The 21,943-nt window shown below is 43.3% G+C and overlaps 2 protein-coding genes and 1 pseudogene across 3 annotated transcripts; all 3 read right to left on the reverse strand.

Annotated features, from left to right (window-relative positions):
* Positions 1-2,362: 2,362 nt before the first annotated feature.
* On the reverse strand, positions 2,363-4,101 carry LOC311501140 (E3 ubiquitin-protein ligase TRIM21-like). The gene has a single exon (XM_084562815.1). The coding sequence runs from the start codon at positions 4,075-4,077 to the stop codon at positions 2,437-2,439; it is 1,641 nt and encodes a 546-aa protein (XP_084418941.1). The 5' UTR covers positions 4,078-4,101; the 3' UTR covers positions 2,363-2,436.
* A 3,300-nt stretch (positions 4,102-7,401) lies between these two features.
* LOC311501132 (E3 ubiquitin-protein ligase TRIM21-like) lies at positions 7,402-9,045 on the reverse strand (the record flags this gene model as incomplete). Its single annotated transcript, XM_084562804.1, has 1 exon — positions 7,402-9,045. The coding sequence occupies one exon, from the start codon at positions 9,043-9,045 to the stop codon at positions 7,402-7,404; it is 1,644 nt and encodes a 547-aa protein (XP_084418930.1).
* Positions 9,046-17,603: 8,558 nt separating this feature from the next.
* On the reverse strand, positions 17,604-19,431 carry LOC311501105 (E3 ubiquitin-protein ligase TRIM21-like; annotated as a pseudogene). The gene has a single exon. The product of its transcript is annotated as an E3 ubiquitin-protein ligase TRIM21-like (transcript).
* Positions 19,432-21,943: the final 2,512 nt, after the last annotated feature.

Raw genomic sequence — 21,943 nt, forward strand, 5'->3', positions numbered from 1 at the left:
ATCAAGGCAGATAGACATCACAAGCCTACCATAGCTACAACTGTAACCACCACAATGACATCAGAAAAGCCCATCTCCGACTCACCTCAGCAAATTGTTTTGGGGGTCAAGGAGCCCACGCCTCCAGAGATATGTCCCCACCCTGAATCTCTCTCCCTGGGTTCCTACGTCCAGTCTTCCAAGGATCATCATCAGGATCATTTGACTCGACCCCACGACCCTTCTGTTAGATCTCCTGTCTTTCTCTTTTCTGTAACCTGGTCAAACAAACTTCTTTGAATATAAAGAGGTGTGTTCTTGTTAGTGAATTGGCCTTTAATTGTAGCTCATTTTACAATCATCACAAATTACACACATCCCACATAGCAAAACTGGTGTGGCCCACCTTTGGGCCACACCTCCCACTTGCACTCGGCCCACATGCCTGAAAGAATTCCGGCCCTTATGTGGGCCACATCCGGCATCCAACATGTGTGCCAGAAAAGTCCCACATCTCAGCCACACTTCAACCAGAGCTGGCCCTAATGTGGCCCTAAGGTGGGCCAAACCATTTTCAGAAGTGGTTCCTGATGTCAGCCTTAACTCAGCCACTATATTTATGTGCCATATTTATTCATATATATATATATATATATATATATATATATATAAACAAGTACAGTATTATAAGCAAATGTTTAGTTTTTTAGTCATGTCAACACATTTACAAACATTTAACAAAACTGTACATTTATGATTCTAGACATGTCCATAAAGGTTTAAGATTGTACTTGTCACATACACAGTTATATATAGTACAATGCACAGTGAAATGTATTCTTGTACCTGCAGCCAGTAGTAAAAAAAAATGAGTACTACAGTAAAACAGTAGTAATTGTAAATTCCTTAACACACAAGGTATACAATACAAGTGTAAATGTATACCGATAAAAATAGAATAAAATATAGACTGTAATACAGAATAAAATATAGATGGTAAAACTCAAGTGTAAATTTAGAGGGGGGGTAGTTTGTATATATACACACACATTTACGGTATTGAGCAGCTATGTGAGTAAAGTGCAGTGGTATAAGTCTGGTTAAGGTTCAGAGTTGAGCAGGCGGATGGCATGTGGATAGAAACTGTTCTTCAGCCTTTCAGTCTTTGTCCTCAGGCATCGGAAACACCGGCCTGATGGCAGTAGAGAGGAAACTGGATTCTCCCCACTCTCAGCACGAGTTTAAGATATGGTGCTGTCCATTTCCTGCTTTCTCTTCATCCTCTTCAGTCTGCCACCATCTCTTGATGTAATCATATTTTGATGGTGGAGTCTATTTCCTGGTCTGTGGCCCCAGATGTTAGTCAGTTACGCCAACAGCAGCTGAAACATACACACAAAGCACAAATGATTGGAAATTAACATTTATGTATCATTAGGTAATATGGCTACAGTAATTATATTAAAACTGATAGTGATGACAATATTCTGGTGTCAGATAAGTGTTTTCCCTACATCTGCTTGGTTTAATTTATGTACAAAACTAGGACTTACAGTGTTACACAAACTGTGAGTAGTCAGTATCAGGTATGTAATCAATAAAAATAACTCTAAGATTCTTGAAAATAGAGTCTGTAGGTTTGTAAACACAACATTCAAACCGACCCGTTTTATGGTTGTTTACAAACAATAGTTTCAGTATAAGTTCCTAAACCTCCCCTCGAACTGAAGAAGCTACTCGGATGAGTTGTGAAGTGTCTTCTCAAAAAAATAAAATAAAAACACATAACACACATAAATAAAACTCTACAAGTCCACAGTTGCCTTTTTAAACGCTATTTTTGTATTGAAGCACGATATATCTACAATTGCCAGCGGAAAAAAAACGCCAACGGTCAGCTAGCAGAAGCTATGGTAGTAGCACTAATGTTTAACTAGCCGGAAAAAACGTGAAAAAAAAAAAGAAAACGACCCCATCGGCAAAACATCTGCTGTTTTAAGTTCGTCTATATAATTTATTCAAAACGAATATGATAGTTTAACAGCAAAACAGTGCAGGCCATCCTTTCAGGCCATCCATCATGAAAAACACATGATGGATCCATCACTGGGTGTTACAGGGTGAAGAATTTCATGAATCAACAGTGAAAAAACATTAAAACAAGTAAAAGGTAAAAGTCCAACAACCATTAAATCTATACGGATAAACTGAAGAATGAAGGAATGTACACATTAATGAAAGAAAACAAGTTGATATGAACATTTTTACCAGAATTCACAATAAAATATTTTTATTCCTCAATAATCAGTTTCTACCGTGTCTCTCTAATCCATTGATATCTTTGTGTTCACAGCTGTACTAGTATTATAGTATTAAAGCATATATGTACAGAGTGTGAATAAAGTGTGAAGATCAATAAGTTCATTCATTCATCTCAAAGCTTCATCATTAAATGGATCAGACAGTTTGATTGACAGGACAGATGATCAGAGGTGCAGAGTTTTTACCACCATGATTAAGACCAGGACAGAAGTATGGGTAAAGTTTGTCAGTGAAGGAGCAGCCAGTAAAGGAGTAGATAAGAGCTGCAGTATCTACATCATGAAAGGAAACCAGACCCTCCTCATAATCCACAAACACCCCCACCTTCTCAGGACGAGAACAAAGAGACAGACGCACTGAAGGACTAGAAAGAACATTGTATTCATTTCTATTTCTCAACCATACAGTCCAGTAACCATCTTGAGATCTCAGTTTTATGTCTCCTGCCTTCCTGTTGATTGACTTTCTGGCCACTCCTAGATTCCATTCAGTCTTTCCTTTAACTTGAACCTGAAAGTAAAGTCTACCTGAAGAGAAACTCTTCTTTCCTAAAACAAAAACACAATACGAAAATCTCTCTGGGTCTGGAAGATTCTTCCTCACATCACCACAGTGAACTTGTTTTCTGTCATCAGTTAGGATGAGTTTAGGATGTGCTGTATCAGGATCAAGAGTCACATCCACTGCATACTGCTGGAGCCTCTTCAGCTCAGCCTCAAGCAGCTTCCTCATGTCTTTACTGAGTGTCTCTTTCAGCTGAGTCACAGCTCTCACCACAGTCCCCTCATATGACGGTGGACGGGCGCTGACTTCTGTCCAGTCTTTGGTGGGTGGAGCAGCTTTCAGGGAGGAGAAGCTTTGGAGGAGGTGGAGGTGGTCTTTATAGCGTGAGAGCTGCTTTACCTCAGAGCTCCTCTTCATCAGCTCAGAGACTTCCTGTTCCAGATCTTTGATGAAACCTTCAGCCTGTTTCTCTGTTGTTTTCTGTTTGTCCTCGATCTCCTTTATGAGCTGGTTCAGGCCTCTCTCAACAGACTCCTTCAGAGCAGTGAAGACCTGAACACCTGCTTTCTCTCTGTCTGCAGCATATTTACTCATCTTCACTGACTCTTTCATCTCCTCAATCTTCAGTCGTCTCTTCTGGATCATCTGCTGAATTTCGTCCTGTGTCTTCCCCAGCTCTGCCTTCTTTCCTTCATATCCTTCTTTCAGAGGAACAAACTTGTGTTTCTTGTGGTCTAAAACAGAGCAGAGCATGGAGACACATGTCTGGTCGGTCTTACAGAACAGCTCCAGAGGTTTATCATGCTTCCTACACATCCTGTCTTCCAGGTTGTCCACAGTGTGGATCAGCTGATGTCTTTTCAGACGTGACACTGTCAGATGAGGCTCCAGGTGAGAGTCACAGTAGGAGAGCAGACACACCAGGCAGGACTTCAGGGCCTTCAGTTTGGTTCCAGTGCAGACGTCACAGAGAACTTCTCCTGGTTTGGCAGCTTGTTGCTCTGAGCTGCTGCTGCTGGCTTTCTGTTGAGATTCATGTCTGAACCGAGCAACCATCTCATTGATGAAAGTGTTGATGGCTAGTTCAGGTCTTGTCTCAAACACCTTATTACACATTGGACACTGGAATGTGTCATTATGATCCCAGTGTTGAGTGATGCAGTGTTTGCAGAAGTTGTGTCCACATGATGTAGTGACTGGATCAGTGAACACATCCAGACAGATGGAGCACAGAAACTGATCTTCAGATCTCAGACATCTGGCAGCAGACATGTCTACACACTGACAACAAGAGAGAAAGAGAGAAAACCCACAGTTTAAGTAGAGATTTATTGATTATTGATGAGTTATTGAACTTATATAGAAACATGCTGTTCTACAGTTTAATTTAATTTCACTTGATTTAATCTGACGAGTCAGTATGAAGTGGAATGAGTGGAACTTCCTGCTGGACTGAAGCTCTCAGTTTTGATGCTGGTTGTTGAAACACAGTAAATATGTCTGTGAAGATTCTCAGTCATCCAGGTCATGGTATATCCAGCACAGGTTCAAAAAAGGCAACTGGACTTGTAGAGTTTTTTGAGAAGATGTTTCTCAACTCATCCGAGTAGCTTCTTCAGTTCTAGGGGACTGGTGGGAAGTCTGAGGTTTAAATAGGAACTAATCCTGAAAAAACTTGCTTGTTATGCTAATAACCAGAAACTGGTGCAGCTAATTTCCATTAATGATGGGTACTTACCTGTTGTTGAGGGGGGACTCTTCTCACCAAGGCAAAAAGTAATGTGGTGCACGCTGTTCAGTGCATTGAGGAGGGTACAGATTTATAAACTGGGGAAAACAAACAACCCATCCATAAACGACCAAGTTTATTGTGATGTTTTGTAAAACGGGGGGGGGGGGGGGGGGGGGGGGGGACGTGTTTCCTAGTGGCCAAATGAAATTTGTTTGTATTTCTGAATTATTTGAATGTAAAAAAAAACTGTTCTGACTGTACACGGAGGTGAGCGGCTGGCTTCCATGTGCACACACACCTCATTTTCTTTTCATGTACCACAGATCGGCCAGTAAAACAGGACCAGAAACTCAAGATCTGTTTCCCGTGTCATTTTGAACACAACGCAGAGAAAACACGCACACACGGTTTACACATAACAAGCAAGTTTTTTCAGGAGGAGTTCCTATTTAAACCTCAGACTTCCCACCAGTCCCCTAGAACTGAAGAAGCTACTCGGATGAGTGGTGAAACGTCTTCTCTAAAACTCTACAAGTCCAGTTGCCTTTTTTGAACCTTTGTTGGAAACACAGTAAATATTATCAGCTGTACTCACCAGTATTTGAGTCAGATGTTGAGAAAGAACAGATGAACTCAGTTGAATTTTCTTCACACAGAAACACAGAGATTCGCCTGGACTGCAGCTCTGCCGTCGCTCTGACAAAGTTTCACTTTCGTTTCAGGAAAGTGACGCTGAATCTGGTCTGTCTGCAGCTCTGTTCGGCACAGTTTGTTTCCTGCTTCATGTTCAGATGTGATTAGGTTTAAATGTATTGAGATTATTACTTATTTTACTTCCTGATGTGACTTTATTGCAGCTCATAAAAAGTCTGTAAATGTGTTTGTTTTTCAATCCTTATCAGCTCCACCGGAGTTCAAACTCTTCTGAAGGTTGTTGTTTTTTTTCTGATCTCTGCTGGACACAGAGAAGAACTACACCAGACTTCACTTTGATTAATAACAAACTCTAGAAGTATTTCTGAACATATTGACTCTGTTGTAAACTCACATTCAGTTTGGATCATCATTGCTTCTATAGTGACTGAACTGTAGGAAGATCAAATCTTCCGAAACTGTACCAGGTGAGCATCTATACTTCTATTTAGAAGGATAGATAGATAGATAGATAGATAGATAGATAGATAGATAGATCTAGCACTCAAAACTATACACAATATATAACAAAAAAAACTAAGAATAAACAAGAAAAAAAATACAAAAAAAAATCATGTGTAAATATGCAAAAACAAAAGTCCAGAGTGTCATCTGTCACACACAGATGAGGAGTCATACAGACTGATGGCGTGAGGCAGGAAAGATTTGCTGTAGCGTTCTTTGAGACTACAAAGTTGTCTGAGCCTTCTGAAGGTTCTCCGTTGTCTGTCTATTGTGTGGTGGAGATGGTAGTCAGGGTTATCCATGATTGATAAGAGTTAGTTCAGAATTCTCTTCTCCACCACTGATTCAGATGTTTCCTGTCTGCAGCCAATGACAGAGCCAGCCTTCCTGATCAGTTTGTTCAGTCTGTTGGTGTCACTGGCTGTAATGCTGTTCCCCCAGCAGACCATAGCAGAGAAAAGGCTGCTGGCCACAACAGACTGGTAAAATATCTCCAGCATCTTACTGCACACATTGAAGGAGCTCAGCTTTCTCAGGAAATAGAGTCTAATGCAGCCCTTCTTGTACACATCTGTGCTGTTGGTCCTTCAGTTCAGTCCGTTGTCAATGGTCACTCTCAGGTATTTGTAATCCTCCACCACCTCCACATCCCTACAAAGGATGCTGAGGGACAGAGGAGCTGTTCCTTTCCTCCTGAAGTCCATCACCATCTCTTTGGTCTTGTCCTCGTTAAGCAGCAGGTGATTCCTTCCAGTCCACCCCACAAATCTGTCCACCAGCCTTTTATACTCCTCCTCATCCCGTCCACTGCTTATACACCCTACAGCTGCAGAGTCATCAGAACATTTCTGTATGTCACACAACTCTGAGTTGTGCTGGATGTCAGTGGTGCATAAGGTGAACAGGAACGGAGAAAGCACAGTGCCCTGTGTGGCTCCCACACCACTCACCATCACATCAGACAGGATGTGACCCAAACACATGAACTGTGGCCTGTCTGTCAGGTAGTCAGTGATCCAGGAGACAGTGGAGGCACCAACACCCATCAACTGCAGCTTCTCACCCAGCAACAAAGGCTGGATGGTGTTGAAGGCACTGGAGAAATCAAACAATGTGATTGTCACTGAGCCTCCACTACCAAAATTTAGAAAGGAATTTGTAGAGAGACTGAGACTTACTTTACATCTGTTTTTAAAGATATTTCGGATCAAAAAATGAATGAAACCATGTTAAAGGTGGTGACACGAGAAAGAAACATAGTTGACACAAACCAGTACACAGCTCTTGGCCCTTTATTGTAGCTCATTTTACAATCATTACAAATTACACACGTGTTTTTCATGATGGATCCATCACTGGGTGTTACAGGGTGAAGAGATTCATGAATCAACAGTGAAAAAACATTAAAACAAGTAAAAGGTAAAAGTCCAACAACCATTAAATCTATACTGATGAAATGAAGAATGAAGGAATGAACACATTAATGAAAGAAAACAAGTTGATATGAACATTTTTACCAGAATTCACAATAAAATCTTTTTATTCCTCAATAATCAGTTTGTGCCGTATCTCTATAATCCATTGATATCTTTGTGTTCACAGCTGTACCAGTATTATAGTATTAAAGCATATATGTACAGAGTGTGAATAAAGTGTGAAGATCAATAAATCCATTCATTGATCTCAAAGCTTCATCATTAAATGGATCAGACAGTTTGATTGACAGGACAGATGATCAGAGGTGCAGCGTTTTTACCACCATGATTCAGACCAGGACAGAAGTATGGGTAAAGTTTGTCAGTGAAGGAGCAGCCAGTAAAGGAGTAGATAAGAGCTGCAGTATCTACATCATGAAAGGAGACCAGACCCTCCTCATAATCCACAAACACCCCCACCTTCTCAGGACGAGAACCAAGAGAAACACTGACCAAAGGATCACCAAGAGCTTTGTATTCATTTCCATTTCTCAACCATACAGTCCAGAAACCATTCTGAGGACTCATTTTGATGTCTCCCTTCCTGTTGATTGACTTTCTGGCCACTCCTAGATTCCATTCACTCTTTCTTTTAACCTGAACCTGAAAGTAAAATCTACCTGAAGAGAAACTCTTCTTTCCTAAAACAAAAATACATGTAGAAAATCTCTCTGGGTTGTCTGGGAGATTCTTCCTCACGTCTCCACAGTGAACTTGTTTTCCATCATCAGACAGGATGAGGTGAGGATGTGCTGTATGAGTATCAAGAGTCACATCCACTGCATACTGCTGGAGCCTCTTCAGCTCAGCCTCAAGCAGCTTCTTCATGTCTTTACTGAGTATCTCCTCCAGCTGAGTCACAGCTCTCACCACAGTCCCTTCATATGATAGTGGACGGACACTGACCTCTGTCCAGTCCTTGGTGGGTGGAGCAGCTTTCAAGGAGGAGAAGCTTTGGAGGAGGTGGAGGTGGTCTTCGGAGCGTGAGAGCTGCTTTATCTCAGAGCTCCTCTTCATCAGCTCAGAGACTTCCTGTTCCAGATCTTTGATGAAACCTTCAGCCTGTTTCTCTGTTGTTTTCTGTTTGTCTTCGATCTCCTTTATGAGCTGGTTCAGGCCTCTCTCAACAGACTCGTTCAGAGCAGTGAAGACCTGAACACCTTCTGCTTTCTCTCCGTCTGCAGCATCTTTACTCATCTTCACTGACTCTTTCATCTCCTCAATCTTCAGTCGTCTCTTCCGGATCATCTGCTGAATTTCATCCTCTGTCTTCCCCAGCTCTGCCTTCTTTCCTTCATATCCTTCTTTCAGAGGAACAAACTTGTGTTTCTTGTGGTCTAAAACAGAGCAGAGCATGCAGACACATGTCTGGTCGGTCTTACAGAACAGCTCCAGAGGTTTACCGTGCTTCCTACACATCCTGTCTTCCAGGTTGTCCACAGGGTGGATCAGCTGATGTCTTTTCAGGCGTGACACTGTCAGGTGAGGCTCCAGGTGAGAGTCACAGTAGGAGAGCAGACACACCAGGCAGGACTTCAGGGCCTTCAGTTTGGTTCCAGTGCAGACGTCACAGGGAACTTCTCCTGGTTTGGCAGCTTGTTGCTCTGAGCTGCTGCTGCTGGCTTTCTGTTGAGATTCATGTCTGAACTGAGCAACCATCTCACTGATGAAAGTGTTGATCTTCAGCTGAGGTCTAGTGGAGAAAATCTCTTTACACATTGGACACTGGAACTTGTCATTATGATCCCAGTGTTGAGTGATGCAGTATTTGCAGAAGTTGTGTCCACATGATGTAGAGACTGGATCAGTGAACACATCCAGACAGATGGAGCACAGAAACTGATCTTCAGATCTCAGACATCTGGCAGCAGACATGTTCACGCACTGACAACAAGAGTAAAAGAGAGAAAAAACACAGTTTAAGTAGAGATTTATTGATGATTGATGAGTCATTGAACTTCTAAAGAAACATGATGTTTCTTCTATAGTCACTGCTGCAGACAAGTGGCTTGTAACCATCCCTCACTCCACCACCACCATCACTTCAGCTCAGGTGAGCAGACAACTAAGTAGGCTCTATCCAAGAAAACCACCAGCACGGACGTAGTGTCTCCATGATTACTCAGGGCCTGTGTTTCTGAGCTGGGGGAGTCCCTTCAGCATGCATTTAACCTAAGCTTATACCTTAGGAGGGTCCCCTGCAGTGGAAGACATCCTGCATCATCCCTGTCCCTAAGAAGTCACACCTGAGGGAGATGAATGACCACAGACCAGTCGCCCTGACATCCAGCATCATGAAGACCATAGAGAGGCTGCTACTTCATCACATCAGGCCCCAGGTCCATCACGCTCTAGACCAGGGATTCCCAAAGTGTGGTGCGCGCAACCCTGGGGGTGCGTGAACTGCCTCTAGGGGGTGCACGAGATGAAAAATGCAATGGCGGAGAAGAAGTTATCTTCTTCTACGAACCGTATATGCGCAACTAACTGAGCTAGCTGCGCTGCACTTGAAAATCGTCAGATGGTTCCTCAATTTTACATCTGTTCCTGAGCCTATGCTCTTTGTTATTTATGTTGTGGGTCGTGAGTGACTTTATTACAATTTAATTAAAATTACTGGGGCTCTAATTTTATTTCCATGACCGCTGTATTACAATGACGGGGTTGTGTTAGTTCCACGGCTATTTAAAGTTGCTGCAATTTTTGTTTAATGCACCTGAAAATATTAGCCACATTTCCCCTGATTTATCTACTTTCTGCCTCTGAGCCTGAGCCTGTCATCCATCCCCTTTGCTCTTTAAAGTGGAAGGTTGTACATAACTTTGTTTCATTATATGGAAAATGTTACAGTGTTTCAGTTTAATTCAAATGTGAGAGCATGTTGTTGTGATCGTAATTATTTTGTTGCGTTTTTTTTTAACTCCTTCATGCTAGTGTCGCGAATTTGTGACGCACTGTTTCCGCTCAGACTGCAGCCGAAATAACGCATGTAATACTCCACTTGTGCACATTCAAAAAATTCCTAGGAACCTTTTCCAAGCACTAGTTTCTCGTAGGACCGGCCGGAGTGGTAAGCAAAAACTCAAATAATTAATTTCTTTATATAATTGAAAAATCAATTCAGGCGTTAAGGGTATGGGGGATTGGGTGGTGTGTCAGCGCGGATGGGATATAGAAGGGGGTGCACGGCCAAAAAAGTTTGGGAACCGCTGCTCTAGACCCACTGCAGTTTGCATACCAGGAGAAGGTGGAGGTGGAGGACGCCATGCTCTACCTGCTCCATCACGCTCTGTCACACTTGAATATGGTGAATGCTGCTGTGATGATCATAATGTTGGTTGACTTTTCCAGAGCATTCAACACCATCCAGCCCCTGTTACTAAGGAACAAGCTCACAGAGAGGGTGGGAGTGGACTTACAACTCACTTCCTGGATAGTGGACTGTCTCACTGGGAGCCCCCAGTATGTCAGGTTGGGGAACTGCACATCCAGGACTATCGTCAGCAGCACTGGAGCACCACAAGGGTGTGTTCTCCCCTGTCCTATTCACCCTGCTCACCTCGGACTTCAACTGCAACACAGAGTCATGTCACCTGCAGAAGTTCTCAGACAACACTGCAATTATGGGGTGATAGACAGCAGGAGCACAAGAATCTGGTGAACGACCTCATCTCATGGTTTGGAGAGAACCATCTTCTGATCAATACAGTGGATAGTGGATTTCCCCACCTGCAGCCTTTAACCATCAACTGGGTCTACATCTGGACCACAAACTGGACTGGTCAGCTAACATAGACTCAGTATACAAAGAAGGTCAGAGCTGTCTGTATTTCCTCAGGAGGCTAAAGTCGTTTAATATCTGCCAGAAGCTGCTGGACATGTTCTACCAGACTATCGTTGTCAGTGTCCTCTTCTATGCTGTGGTGTGCTGGGGAGGCAGCACTAAGAAGAAGGACACCTCATGGCTGGACAAGCTGATACAGAAGGAGGACTCTGTGGTAGGGACAGAATGAACAATGTCCACCACCCTCTACAGGACACCATAGTCAGACAGAGAAGCTCGTTCAGTGACAGTCCACTGTCTCTGTCCTGCTCCATGGACAGGTTGAGGAGGACGTTTGTCCCTCAGGACATAAGACTCAACAGCGCCTCCCTGTGAGGAACCAACTGGACTGTGGTTATATATGTAGTTATATTATTATTCCATATCTGTTTCTATGTGATGAAGCTACTGGACACTGAATTTCCCTCTGGATAATTAATCGATTTATCTATCTATTTATCTACCTACAGTTTCATTTAATTTCACTTTATTCAATCTGACAGAGTCAGTATGAAGTGGAAAGAGTGGAACTTCCTGTTGGACTGAAGCTCTAACTTTTGATGCTGGTTGTTGAAACACAGTAAAGTGTTCGCAGCGGCGATAAACCTCCTCGTCAAGTCAGTGGAGAAGCCCAGACGGGGAGCTGTGTTGTCAAGTGGCATCCAACAGGTCCCAGTCAGGGCCTTTATGGATGACTTGACAATTACAGCGAGGTCGGTCCCGGAGGGTAGATGGATATTGGAAGATTTGGTAGAGCTCACCACAGCAGCCAGGATGGAGTTCAAACCATCGAAGTCGAGAAGCTTAGTCCTGAAGCGGGGCCGTGTCCAGGATCGCTTCCGGTTTAAGATCGGTGGGGACACCATCCCAACAGTCACAGAGAAGCCAGTAAAGAGCTTAGGAAAGTGGTACAGAGCCGACCTGACCGACAAAGCAAGCGTGAAGGAGATGCTCAACCAAGCAGAAGAATGGCTGAAAGCCTTGGAGAGGAGCGGCCTGCCCGGCAAGTACAAGGTATGGGGCTACCAACACGGCATCCTTCCAAGGCTCCTGTGGCCACTGCTTGTGTATGAGGTCCCCTTGACAACAGTGGAGGCTTTGGAAAGGAAAATTAACAACTTCCTCAGAAGGTGGCTGTCTGTCCCCAAAAGCTTTTGCTCTATAGGGCTATATAGCTCCGGGAGCAAACTGCAATTGCCAATTACATCAGTTGTAGAGGAATTTAAGACAGCCAAAGTACGGTTGGCCATGATGTTGCGCGACAGTGATGATCAGGCTGTACGACAGGCGAACATCGTGGTGAAGACGGGGCGGAAGTGGAAGGCCAGCGGAGCTCTGAGGGAAGCGGAGGAGCGCTTACAACATGCAGACATCATGGGCACGGTGACCCAGGGGAGGCTGGGCCTAGGAGTCATCACCCGAGCAAGCTGGAAGGAAGCAAGGGCAAAGGACCAGAGAGGAATGGTGCAGAAGGAGATTCGGGCTGTGGAGGAAGAGAGCAGACATACCAGGGCAGTAGCCATGAAGCAGCAAGGCAGCTGGACCCGGTGGGGAAGTGTCCGAGGAAGATCCCTTAGTTGGAAGGAAATTTGGAACATGGAGGGGCATCGGATAAAGTTCCTCCTCAGCTCCGTGTATGATGTACTGCCAACACCAACAAACCTCCATAGGTGGAGACTGACAGAAGATCCCTCCTGTGCACAGTGCAAGAGACCAGCAAATCTGGAGCACATTCTGTCGTCCTGTCGGGCAGGCCTGACCGAGGGGAGGTTCAGATGGCGCCATGATCAGGTGCTGGCACAACTAGCCGAAACACCGGTGAAGTGGGGTGCCCACTTGAAAACCCAGTGAAGTCATCAGGCCTGAATCATGCAGCTCTGCCCTCAGTTGAAGACGTCTGAGGGGAGCGACTCCTACGCCAGCCACCCCACATAGGGAGCAGGACGTAACTCCTGCCAAGTGCGGTGGCTGCGATAGACCCTATCGTTTAAAGACATTATCAGCTGTACTCACCAGTATTTGAGTCAGATGTTGAGAAAGAACAGATGAATTTTCTTCAGACAGAAACAGAGATTCGTCTGGACTGCAGCTCTGCCGTCGCTCTGACAAACTTTCACTTTCATTTCAGGAAAGTGACGTTGAATCTGGTCTTTCCAGTTTTACTCCTCTGACTGCAGCTCTATTTGTCACAGTTTGTTTCCTGCTTCATGTTCAAATGTGATCAGTTTAAAATGTATTGATTTTATTACTCATTTTATTTCCTCATATGACTTTATTGCTGCTCATAAAAAGTCTGTAAATGTGTTAGTTTTTCAGTCCTTATCATCTCCACCAGAGTTCAAATTTTTCTGATAGTTGTTTTTTCTGACCTCTGCTGGACACAGAGAAGAACTACACCAGACTTCACTTCACTTTGATTAACAACAACAAACTCTAAGTATTTCTGAACATATTGACTCTGTTGTAAACTCACATTCAATTTGGATCATTGCTTCCATCTAGTGACTGAACTGCAGGAAGATCAAATCTGTACTTCAGACCAGGTCACGTTACTCTGTGATACTACAGGGAGACATTTATTTTATTTGATAACTTATTACCACACTTTAAAATCCAGAGTTGATCTCCAACCTTTACTGAGATCTTGAGAATGTCAGCCTTAAGTTTAGAGAGACGTGTCCACAGTCAAGACCAATATATCCATGCAAAGACTTTTTAAATATAACATTTAAAGAAATTATTATTGATTAAATTGTAACATCATTTTATGAAATATCTGCTTCAGGATGGCCAGGAGGTGGAGACAGAGACCGGGGTAAACAGATAGATCAGGTGTTCAGCCAGAAGGCAAAGAAAATGACCAAGATATTCTAAGTTGGCCCAGGGACAGAGCATGGGGCCCAGATAGTTCAGGGGGTTAGCTTGGAGGGAAAGCAGACTGGAGAGGTCATATTTGAAGACCATCAGGAGGCTGGTCAGGAGGCTGGCAGCAGTGAGGATACAGAACAGAGTGTTGAACCTGATTCATTTCAGTAGAGAAAGCAGCTCATTCAAACACACTTCTTCCTAATTCAGGGATAGAGAATAAGTCCTGGGAGCAAAGAAAATAACCTGATTTATTGAAGGATTCAGAAGTAAGATTAAAGTAGATATCACTTAATGTTTTGGCTGAGTGCTGTATATAAACATAGAAATAAAAGTCATCTTACTCACAACAATAGTACTTAATCAATGAACACCAGGCATCATGGGAAGACCACCAACAAAACTACGAGAAGGTTCAGTGACGATGTGACAATGGTTCAGTCCAACAAATTATAACATACATCAAAAAGAACATTTATAAACTTAACCATAAACATAGAGAGGGTGTTTGCCTCCTGAACCCAAACTGGGAGCTGGTTCCACAGGAGATGGAAAGACTGTATAAAGCTGCAGCATCTGAAGTATAGCCACATGAAGGAACAATACACTCTGACATACATGAGGACACTTGTAGAACTACATGTGAACTCTATTGTTGTGGTTTTGTGTCTGGGGTTCTGTTTCCTCTTTTATTTTGTTAAGTTCCTGGTTTCCTGTTGGTGTTACTCCCTGTGTTTTCCTCTTTGTTTGATTCATTGATTTCTCCTTGTGTGCTCCACCCTGATTTGTTTCACCTGTGTCTCGTCACCCCTCTGTCCCCTGTGGGTATATATAGCCTTGCCTTCCCCTTTGCTCTCTGTCATGTTGTTCTTGTCTGATTACTTGTCACTTGTGTGTATACTTGTCTCCTTTCCATGTTCATGTCTCCTAGAAATCTTTGTCTCTAGTAATGATCAATCGAGGCTTTGTTGAAACCTCGACACGTGATTCAACAAAAGGTTCATTACTCGAAGCTTCAATGACACAGTGTTCTATTAGGACACCTAGTGGACAATAAAATGTAGTGCAATGGAGACGTGTCATACTGGTTCATGCTTGTATGGGACTTGATTTGCCATGCACATTCCTATTCGGCTACATTACATAGACATGTGGTTTAAAGTTGATTATAAGAAAATTATATACATATAACAATTAAATAAATGGAAAAAAACTAATGGGAATCAAAGCCTTGCTTCACTAATGTAAGACCACTGATTTCACAGTGTACCACTAGCCCCAGTAGTGCTGCTCTGTTGTCGTTGGATCATTTTGATTACGTCACTACTACACTCTATGAACGTTCGCTAATTTGCACTAATGTTTATGTTTCAGCGCTTACATCAACTATTTTCTTTTGCTCTTGGTATCATGGTTTAGTAGTGTTAGAGAATATTTGTACTGAATGCACCAGTGTCAAACCAAATCTCTCTTGACTCAGTCATTATTTGCTTTGAAGACTCGTATCATCTCTCCCGAAGAGCCGAGACAACCAAACCAGTGACTGAGTTTCTGAATGAAGCAGTGAAATGGTTCATACGTCAAAAACACTTGATTTGTCCGAACTAAAACTACACACGCACTTCTGACTATATATCTATATCTTATATCTCTCTCTCTCATTCTTATCTATATATAACGCTATTTAGGACTATCTATGTAACTATGTCTATCTGTCAATCTAGTGTTATCTAACTATGTAACTAATGTATCTATTACTCTCTGAGTCTTACAATCTGTCTCCACAAGATACGCAACTAACTCCAACTACAGCAACAAACCAACCTACTCTGCAAAGAAACATTCAAATGAGCATCACTAAATAGGGATAGGATGTCCGGGATATCCCTGAACACACTCGATCCCGCAAAGTGATTCACATGACAAACAGAACCCCTCAGGTGATTCGTTTGCCGCTGAAGCACTTCAGTGACGTTCGAAGCACTTGAACTGCTTCGAACGTCACTCAAGGGCTTCAAACGTCACTAGTAGTCACGTGACCGAACCACGCCTCGGCACAGTGGTTCGATACAATTGCTTCATGAACTACCGCGCATGTGATGGAGCCTCGGGTGTCAGAGGGCCATCACTATTTGTCTCATCACATTAATCTTGCCTGCCGTGTTCATGTCATGTTCCTGGATTCAGGTCCCTCAGTAGTTTTTGTTCTCGTTAAGTTAGGAATACCTACCATCTCTGCAGCGCTCTTTGTTTTGTATTTTTTATTAAATATATTTTTGTACCAACTCCTGCCTCAGCCCACTCTGCCGTGCATTTGGGTCGTACCCCCATTATCCCACAAACAACCTCTTGACATCTATACTTCTATGTACAAGTATAGATAGATAGATAGATGAAAGATTTCCTGTAGCGTTCTTTGAGGCAACAAAGTTGTCTGAGTCTTCTGGAGAAGGTTCTCTGTTGTCTGTCTATTCTATGGTGGAGAAGGTGGTCACGGTTATCCATGACTGATAACAGTTAGTTCAGAGTTCTCTTCTCCACCACTGATTCTAATGTTTCCTGACTGCAGCCAATGATGGAGCCAGCCTTCCTGATCAGTTTGTTCAGTCTGTTGGTGTCACTGGCTGTAATGCTGTTCCCCCAGCAGACCACAGCAGAGAAAAGGCTGCTGGCCACCACAGACTGGTAGAACATTTTGAAGGAGCTCAGCTTTCTCAGGAAATAGAGTCTACTGCAGCCCTTCTTGTACACAGCTGTACTGTTGGTCCTCCAGTTCAGTCTGTTGTCAGTGGTCACTCCCAGGTATTTGTAATCCTCCACCACCTCCACATCCCTACCAAGTATGCTGAGGGACAGAGGAGCTGTTCCCTTCCTCCTGAAGTCAGTCACCATCTCTTTGGTCTTCTCCACGTGAAGCAGCAGGTGATTCCTTCCAGTCCACCCCACAAATCTGTCCACCAGCCTTTTATACTCCTCCTCATCCCATTCACCACTTGTACACCCTACAACTGCAGTCATCAGACCATTTCTGTATGTGACACAACTCTGAGTTGTGCTGAATGTCAGTGGTGCATAAGGTGAACAGGAACGTAGAAAGCACAGTGCCCTGTGTGGCTCCCACACCACTCACCACCACATCAGACAGGACATGACCCAAACACATGAACTGTGGCCTGTCTGTCAGGTAGTCAGTGATCCAGGAGTCAGTGGACGCACCAGCACCCATCAACTGCAGCTTCTCACCCAACAACAAAGGCTGGATGGTGTTGAAGGCACTGGAGAAATCAAGGAATGTGATTCTCACAGAGCCTCCACTAACAAAATTTAGAAAGGAATGTGTTGTGAGACTGAGACTTATTTTACATCTGTTTATAAAAATATTTCTGATCAAAAACTGGTGAATGAAACCATGTTAAAGGTGGTGACACCACAAAGAAACACAGTTGAGACAAACCAGTACACAGCTCTTGTCCTTTAATTGTAGCTCATTTTACAATCATCACAAATTACACACGTGTTTTTCATGATGGATCCATCACTGGGTGTTACAGGGTGAAGAGTTTCATGAATCAACAGTGAAAAAAACATTAAAACAAGTAAAAGGTAAAAGTCCAACAACCATTAAATCTATACTGATGAATTAAAGAATGAAGGAATTAACACATTAATGAAAGAAAACAAATTGATATGAACATTTTTATCATAATTCACAATAAAATCTTTTATTCCAGAATAATCAGTTTGTACCGTATCTCTCTAATCCATTGATATCTTTGTGTTCACAGCTGTACCAGTATTGTAGTATTAAAGCATATATGTACAGAGTGTGAATAAAGTGTGAAGATCAAGAAGTTCATTCATTCATCTCAAAGCTTCATCATTAAATGGATCAGACAGTTTGATTGACAGGACAGATGATCAGAGGTGCAGAGTTTTTACCACCATGATTAAGACCAGGACTGAAGTATGGGTAAAGTTTGTCAGTGAAGGAGCAGCCAGTAAAGGAGTAGATAAGAGCTGCAGTATCTACATCATGAAAGGAGGCCAGACCCTCCTCATAATCCACAAACACCCCCACCTTCTCAGGACGAGAACCAAGAGAGAGACTGACTAAAGGATCAGCACAGGCCTTGTAATCATTTCTATTTCTCAACCTTACAGTCCAGAAACCATTCTTAGGACTCAGTTTGATGGTTCCCTTCCTGTTGATTGACTCTCTGGCCACTCCTAGATCCCAGTCAGTCTTTCCTTTAACCTGAACCTGAAAGTAAAATCTACCTGAAGAGAAACTATTCTTTCCTAAAACACTAACACAATACAAAAATCTCTCTGGGTTGACTGGAAGCTTCTTCCTCACGTCTCCACAGTGAACTTGTTTTCCATCATCAGACAGGATGAGGTGAGGATGTGCTGTATGAGGATCATGAGTCACATCCACTGCATACTGCTGGACCCTCTTCAGCTCAGCCTCAAGCAGCTTCTTCATGTCTTTACTGAGTGTCTCCTCCAGCTGAGTCACAGCTCTCACCACAGTCCCCTCATATGACGGTGGACGGACACTGACCTCTGTCCAATCCTTGGTGGGTGGAGCAACTTTCAGGGAGGAGAAGCTTTGGAGGAGGTGGAGGTGGTCTTCAGAGTGTGAGAGCTGCTTTATCTCAGAGCTCCTCTTCATCAGCTCAGAGACCTTGTTCTAGATCTTTAATGAAACCTTCAGCCTGTTTCTCTGTTGTTTTCTGTTTGTCTTCGATCTCCTTCATGAGCTGGTTCAGGCCTCTCTCAACAGACTCCTTCAGAGCAGTGAAGACCTGAACACCTTCTGCTTTCTCTCTGTCTGCAGCATCTTTACTCATCTTCACTGACTCTTTCATCTCCTCAATCTTCAGACGTCTCTTCTGGATCATCTGCTGAATTTTATCCTCTGTCTTCCCCAGCTCTGTCTTCCTTCTTTCATATCCTTCTTTCAGAGGAACAACCTCATGTGTCTTGTGGTCTAAAACAGAGCAGAGCATGCAGACATATGTCTGGTCGGTCTTACAGAACAGCTCCAGAGGTTGATCATGCTTCCTACACATCCTGTCTTCCAGGTTGTCCACAGGGTGGATCAGCTGATGTCTTTTCAGACCTGACATTGTCAGATGAGGCTCCAGGTGAGAGTCACAGTAGGAGAGCAGACACACCAGGCAGGACTTCAGGGCCTTCAGTTTGGTTCCAGTGCAGATGTCACAGGGAACTTCTCCTGGTTTGGCAGCTTGTTGCTCTGAGCTGCTGCTGCTGGCTTTCTGTTGAGATTCATGTCTGAACTGAGCAACCATCTCCCTGATGAAAGTGTTTATGCTCAGCTGAGGTCTAGTGTGAAACATCGCTTTACACTTTGGACACTGGAACGTGTCATTATGATCCCAGTGTTGAGTGATGCAGTGTTTGCAAAAGTTGTGCCCACATGGTGTAGTGACTGGATCAGTGAACACATCCAGACAGATGGAGCACAGAAACTGATCTTCAGATCTTAGACATCCGGCAGCAGACATGTCTACACACTGACAACAAGAGAGAAAGAGAGAAAAAACACAGTTTAAGTAGAGATATATTGATTATTGATGAGTTATTGAACTTCTAAAGAAACATGCTGTTTCTTCCACAGTCACTACTGCAGACAAGTGGCTTGTAACCACCCCTCACTCCACCACAACCATCACTTCTGGCTCAGGTGAGCAGACAACTAAGGAGGTTCCATTCAGGAAAGGCAGCCGTCTCAGACATAGAGTCACCACGATTACTCAGGGCCTGTGCTTCTGAGCTCGGGGAGCCCCTTCAGCATGCATTTAACCTGAACCTACACTTTAGGAGAGTCCGATGCAGTGGTTCAGACCTATAAGTACCTGGGTCTACATCTGGATCACAAACTGGACTGGTCAGCTAACATAGACTTAGTTTACAAAAAAGTTGTCTATTTCCTCAGGAGGCTAAGGTGGTTTAATATCTGCTGGACATGTTCTGCCAGACTATCGTTGCCAGTGTCCTCTTCTACACTGTGGTGTTCTGAGGAGGCAGCACTAAGAAGAAGGACACCTCACGGCTGGAGAAACTGATACAGAAGGAGGACTCTGTGGTAGGGACAGAGCTGGAGTCCCTGACATCAGTGGCAGATGAAAGGACCTTGAACAAACTCTGGTCCATCATGAACAATGTCCACCACCCTCTACAGGACACCATAGTCAGACAGAGAAGCTCGTTCAGTGACCGTCTGCTTTCTCTGTCCTGCTTTATGGACAGGTTGAGGAGGACATTTGTCCCTCAGGACATAAGACTCTACAACGCCTCCCTGTGAGGAACCAACTGGACTGTGGTTATATATATATAGTTATATTATTATTCCATATCTGTTTCTATGTGATGAAGCTACTGGACACTGAATTTCCCTCTGGATAAATAAAAGATCTATATATCTATTTATCTATCTACAGTTTAATTTAATTTCACTTGATTCAATCTGACAGAGTAAGTATGAATTGGAAAGAGTGGAACTTCCTGTTGGACTGAAGGTCTAAGTTTTGATGCTGGTTGTTGAAACACAGTAAATATTATCAGCTGTACTCACCAGTATTTGAGTCAGATGTTGAGAAAGAACAGATGAACTCAGTTGAATTTTCTTCACACAGAAAAACAGAGATTCGTCTGGACTGCAGCTCTGCCGTCGCTCTGACAAGGTTTGACTTTCATGTCATGAAAGTCACATAGAATCTGGTCTTCGACCACTTCCTCTGACTGCAGCTCTGTTTGTCACGGTTTGTTTCCTTCTTCAATTTCAGATGTGATCAGTTTAAAATGAAGTGAGATTTTTCACTTTTTTTTGTGGTGACTCTATTGTAGCTCATTAAAACTCTGAAAAATGTGTATTGAAGTATGGATTCAATAAGAGCCTGGTAAACCAGAGTTAAAACATGGATGCTGACATTGAAGGTCCTTAGCTTCCTAAGCAGGTGGAGGCACTGTTGAGTTTTTTGAAAATGGTGTCTGCATGCTGGAAAAAGGAGAGGCAGTTGTCCAGATCAGTTCCCAGGTATTTGTAGGACTCAACCTGCTCCACAAGCTGACCCTGGATGCTGAGTGCTTTATAAAGTGGTTGCTGACTCTCCTCTGCCCCCACAACACAGCTCCTCCGTTTTGGAGATATTCAAGTCTAGAGAGAGCTGGTTAAATGTCTGGGCCAGGCTTCCAACAGCCTGCTGGTACACCTCTGTTTAAAATCAGCTTGTTTGATTTAAAACCGTCAAAAAGCACCTGTTGTGGTCTGTCTTTTAAACAGTTCCTGATCCATAAAACCAGTGTGGGATGAACTTGGAGGTGTAAAATGGCTTACAGCAGGGTATATGTGCACAGTGTTAAAAGCAGAGGAGAAGTCCATAAATAGGATGCTGGTGCGGGGGCGTGGAGAGTCCTGGGCCGGTATTCCTAAAGATTTTGAATATCCTCTCAGAGAGCTCCTAACTTAGACTAAAAGTTCCTAGCAAGGAGTCTTAACTTAGGAGTGAGTCCATTCATTAATACAGAGGATTAGATGTTACAATCCATTGTGCCAAGATCCAAGGGAAAACACATTTAGGGGCCTTGTCCAGCTGAAAAACAAACCTACAGTCAATGCATTGTGAAATATGAAATAGGTAAATGGTGCTGGCTTGTATGGCTCTCTCAGCAGCTAACCAAACAAAGAAATATCGCTACCAACCAACACGAAGACATCAGATACCTGGTGTAGTCAACAGCAGTATGCAGCATGTCACTGTGGTTTTCAAGTGTGCTCCTCCCTTCACCGATGTTTCGTTAAGTTAATTGAATTCCACCGTCCTGGAGTCACCCCGCTCCACGCTGCCACTGCACAACCCTGTTTTTCTCACCATTCAGTGACTATCAACAACTAGTCTTTCAAGAAATTAGCCTAGCCCTTTTATGCAGCAATCAAAGCAAACTATCAAACATACTTGAAACGTTGATGGGGACTGAACCACGACCCAGTCGACCAAATCTATCATGATTCGCAAATACTCAACTTATGCAGTCAACCTTACCTTTAGCGAGCTCCCC

The sequence above is a fragment of the Chelon labrosus genome, assembly GCF_963514085.1.
Source record: "Chelon labrosus genome assembly, chromosome: 2".
In the NCBI taxonomy this organism is placed as follows: domain Eukaryota; kingdom Metazoa; phylum Chordata; class Actinopteri; order Mugiliformes; family Mugilidae; genus Chelon; species Chelon labrosus.

What these genes read in the sequence shown, in the direction of transcription:
- LOC311501140 (XM_084562815.1), bottom strand. Translation starts at nt 4,077, where the DNA reads ATGTCTGCTGCCAGATGTCTGAGATCTGAAGATCAGTTTCTGTGCTCC.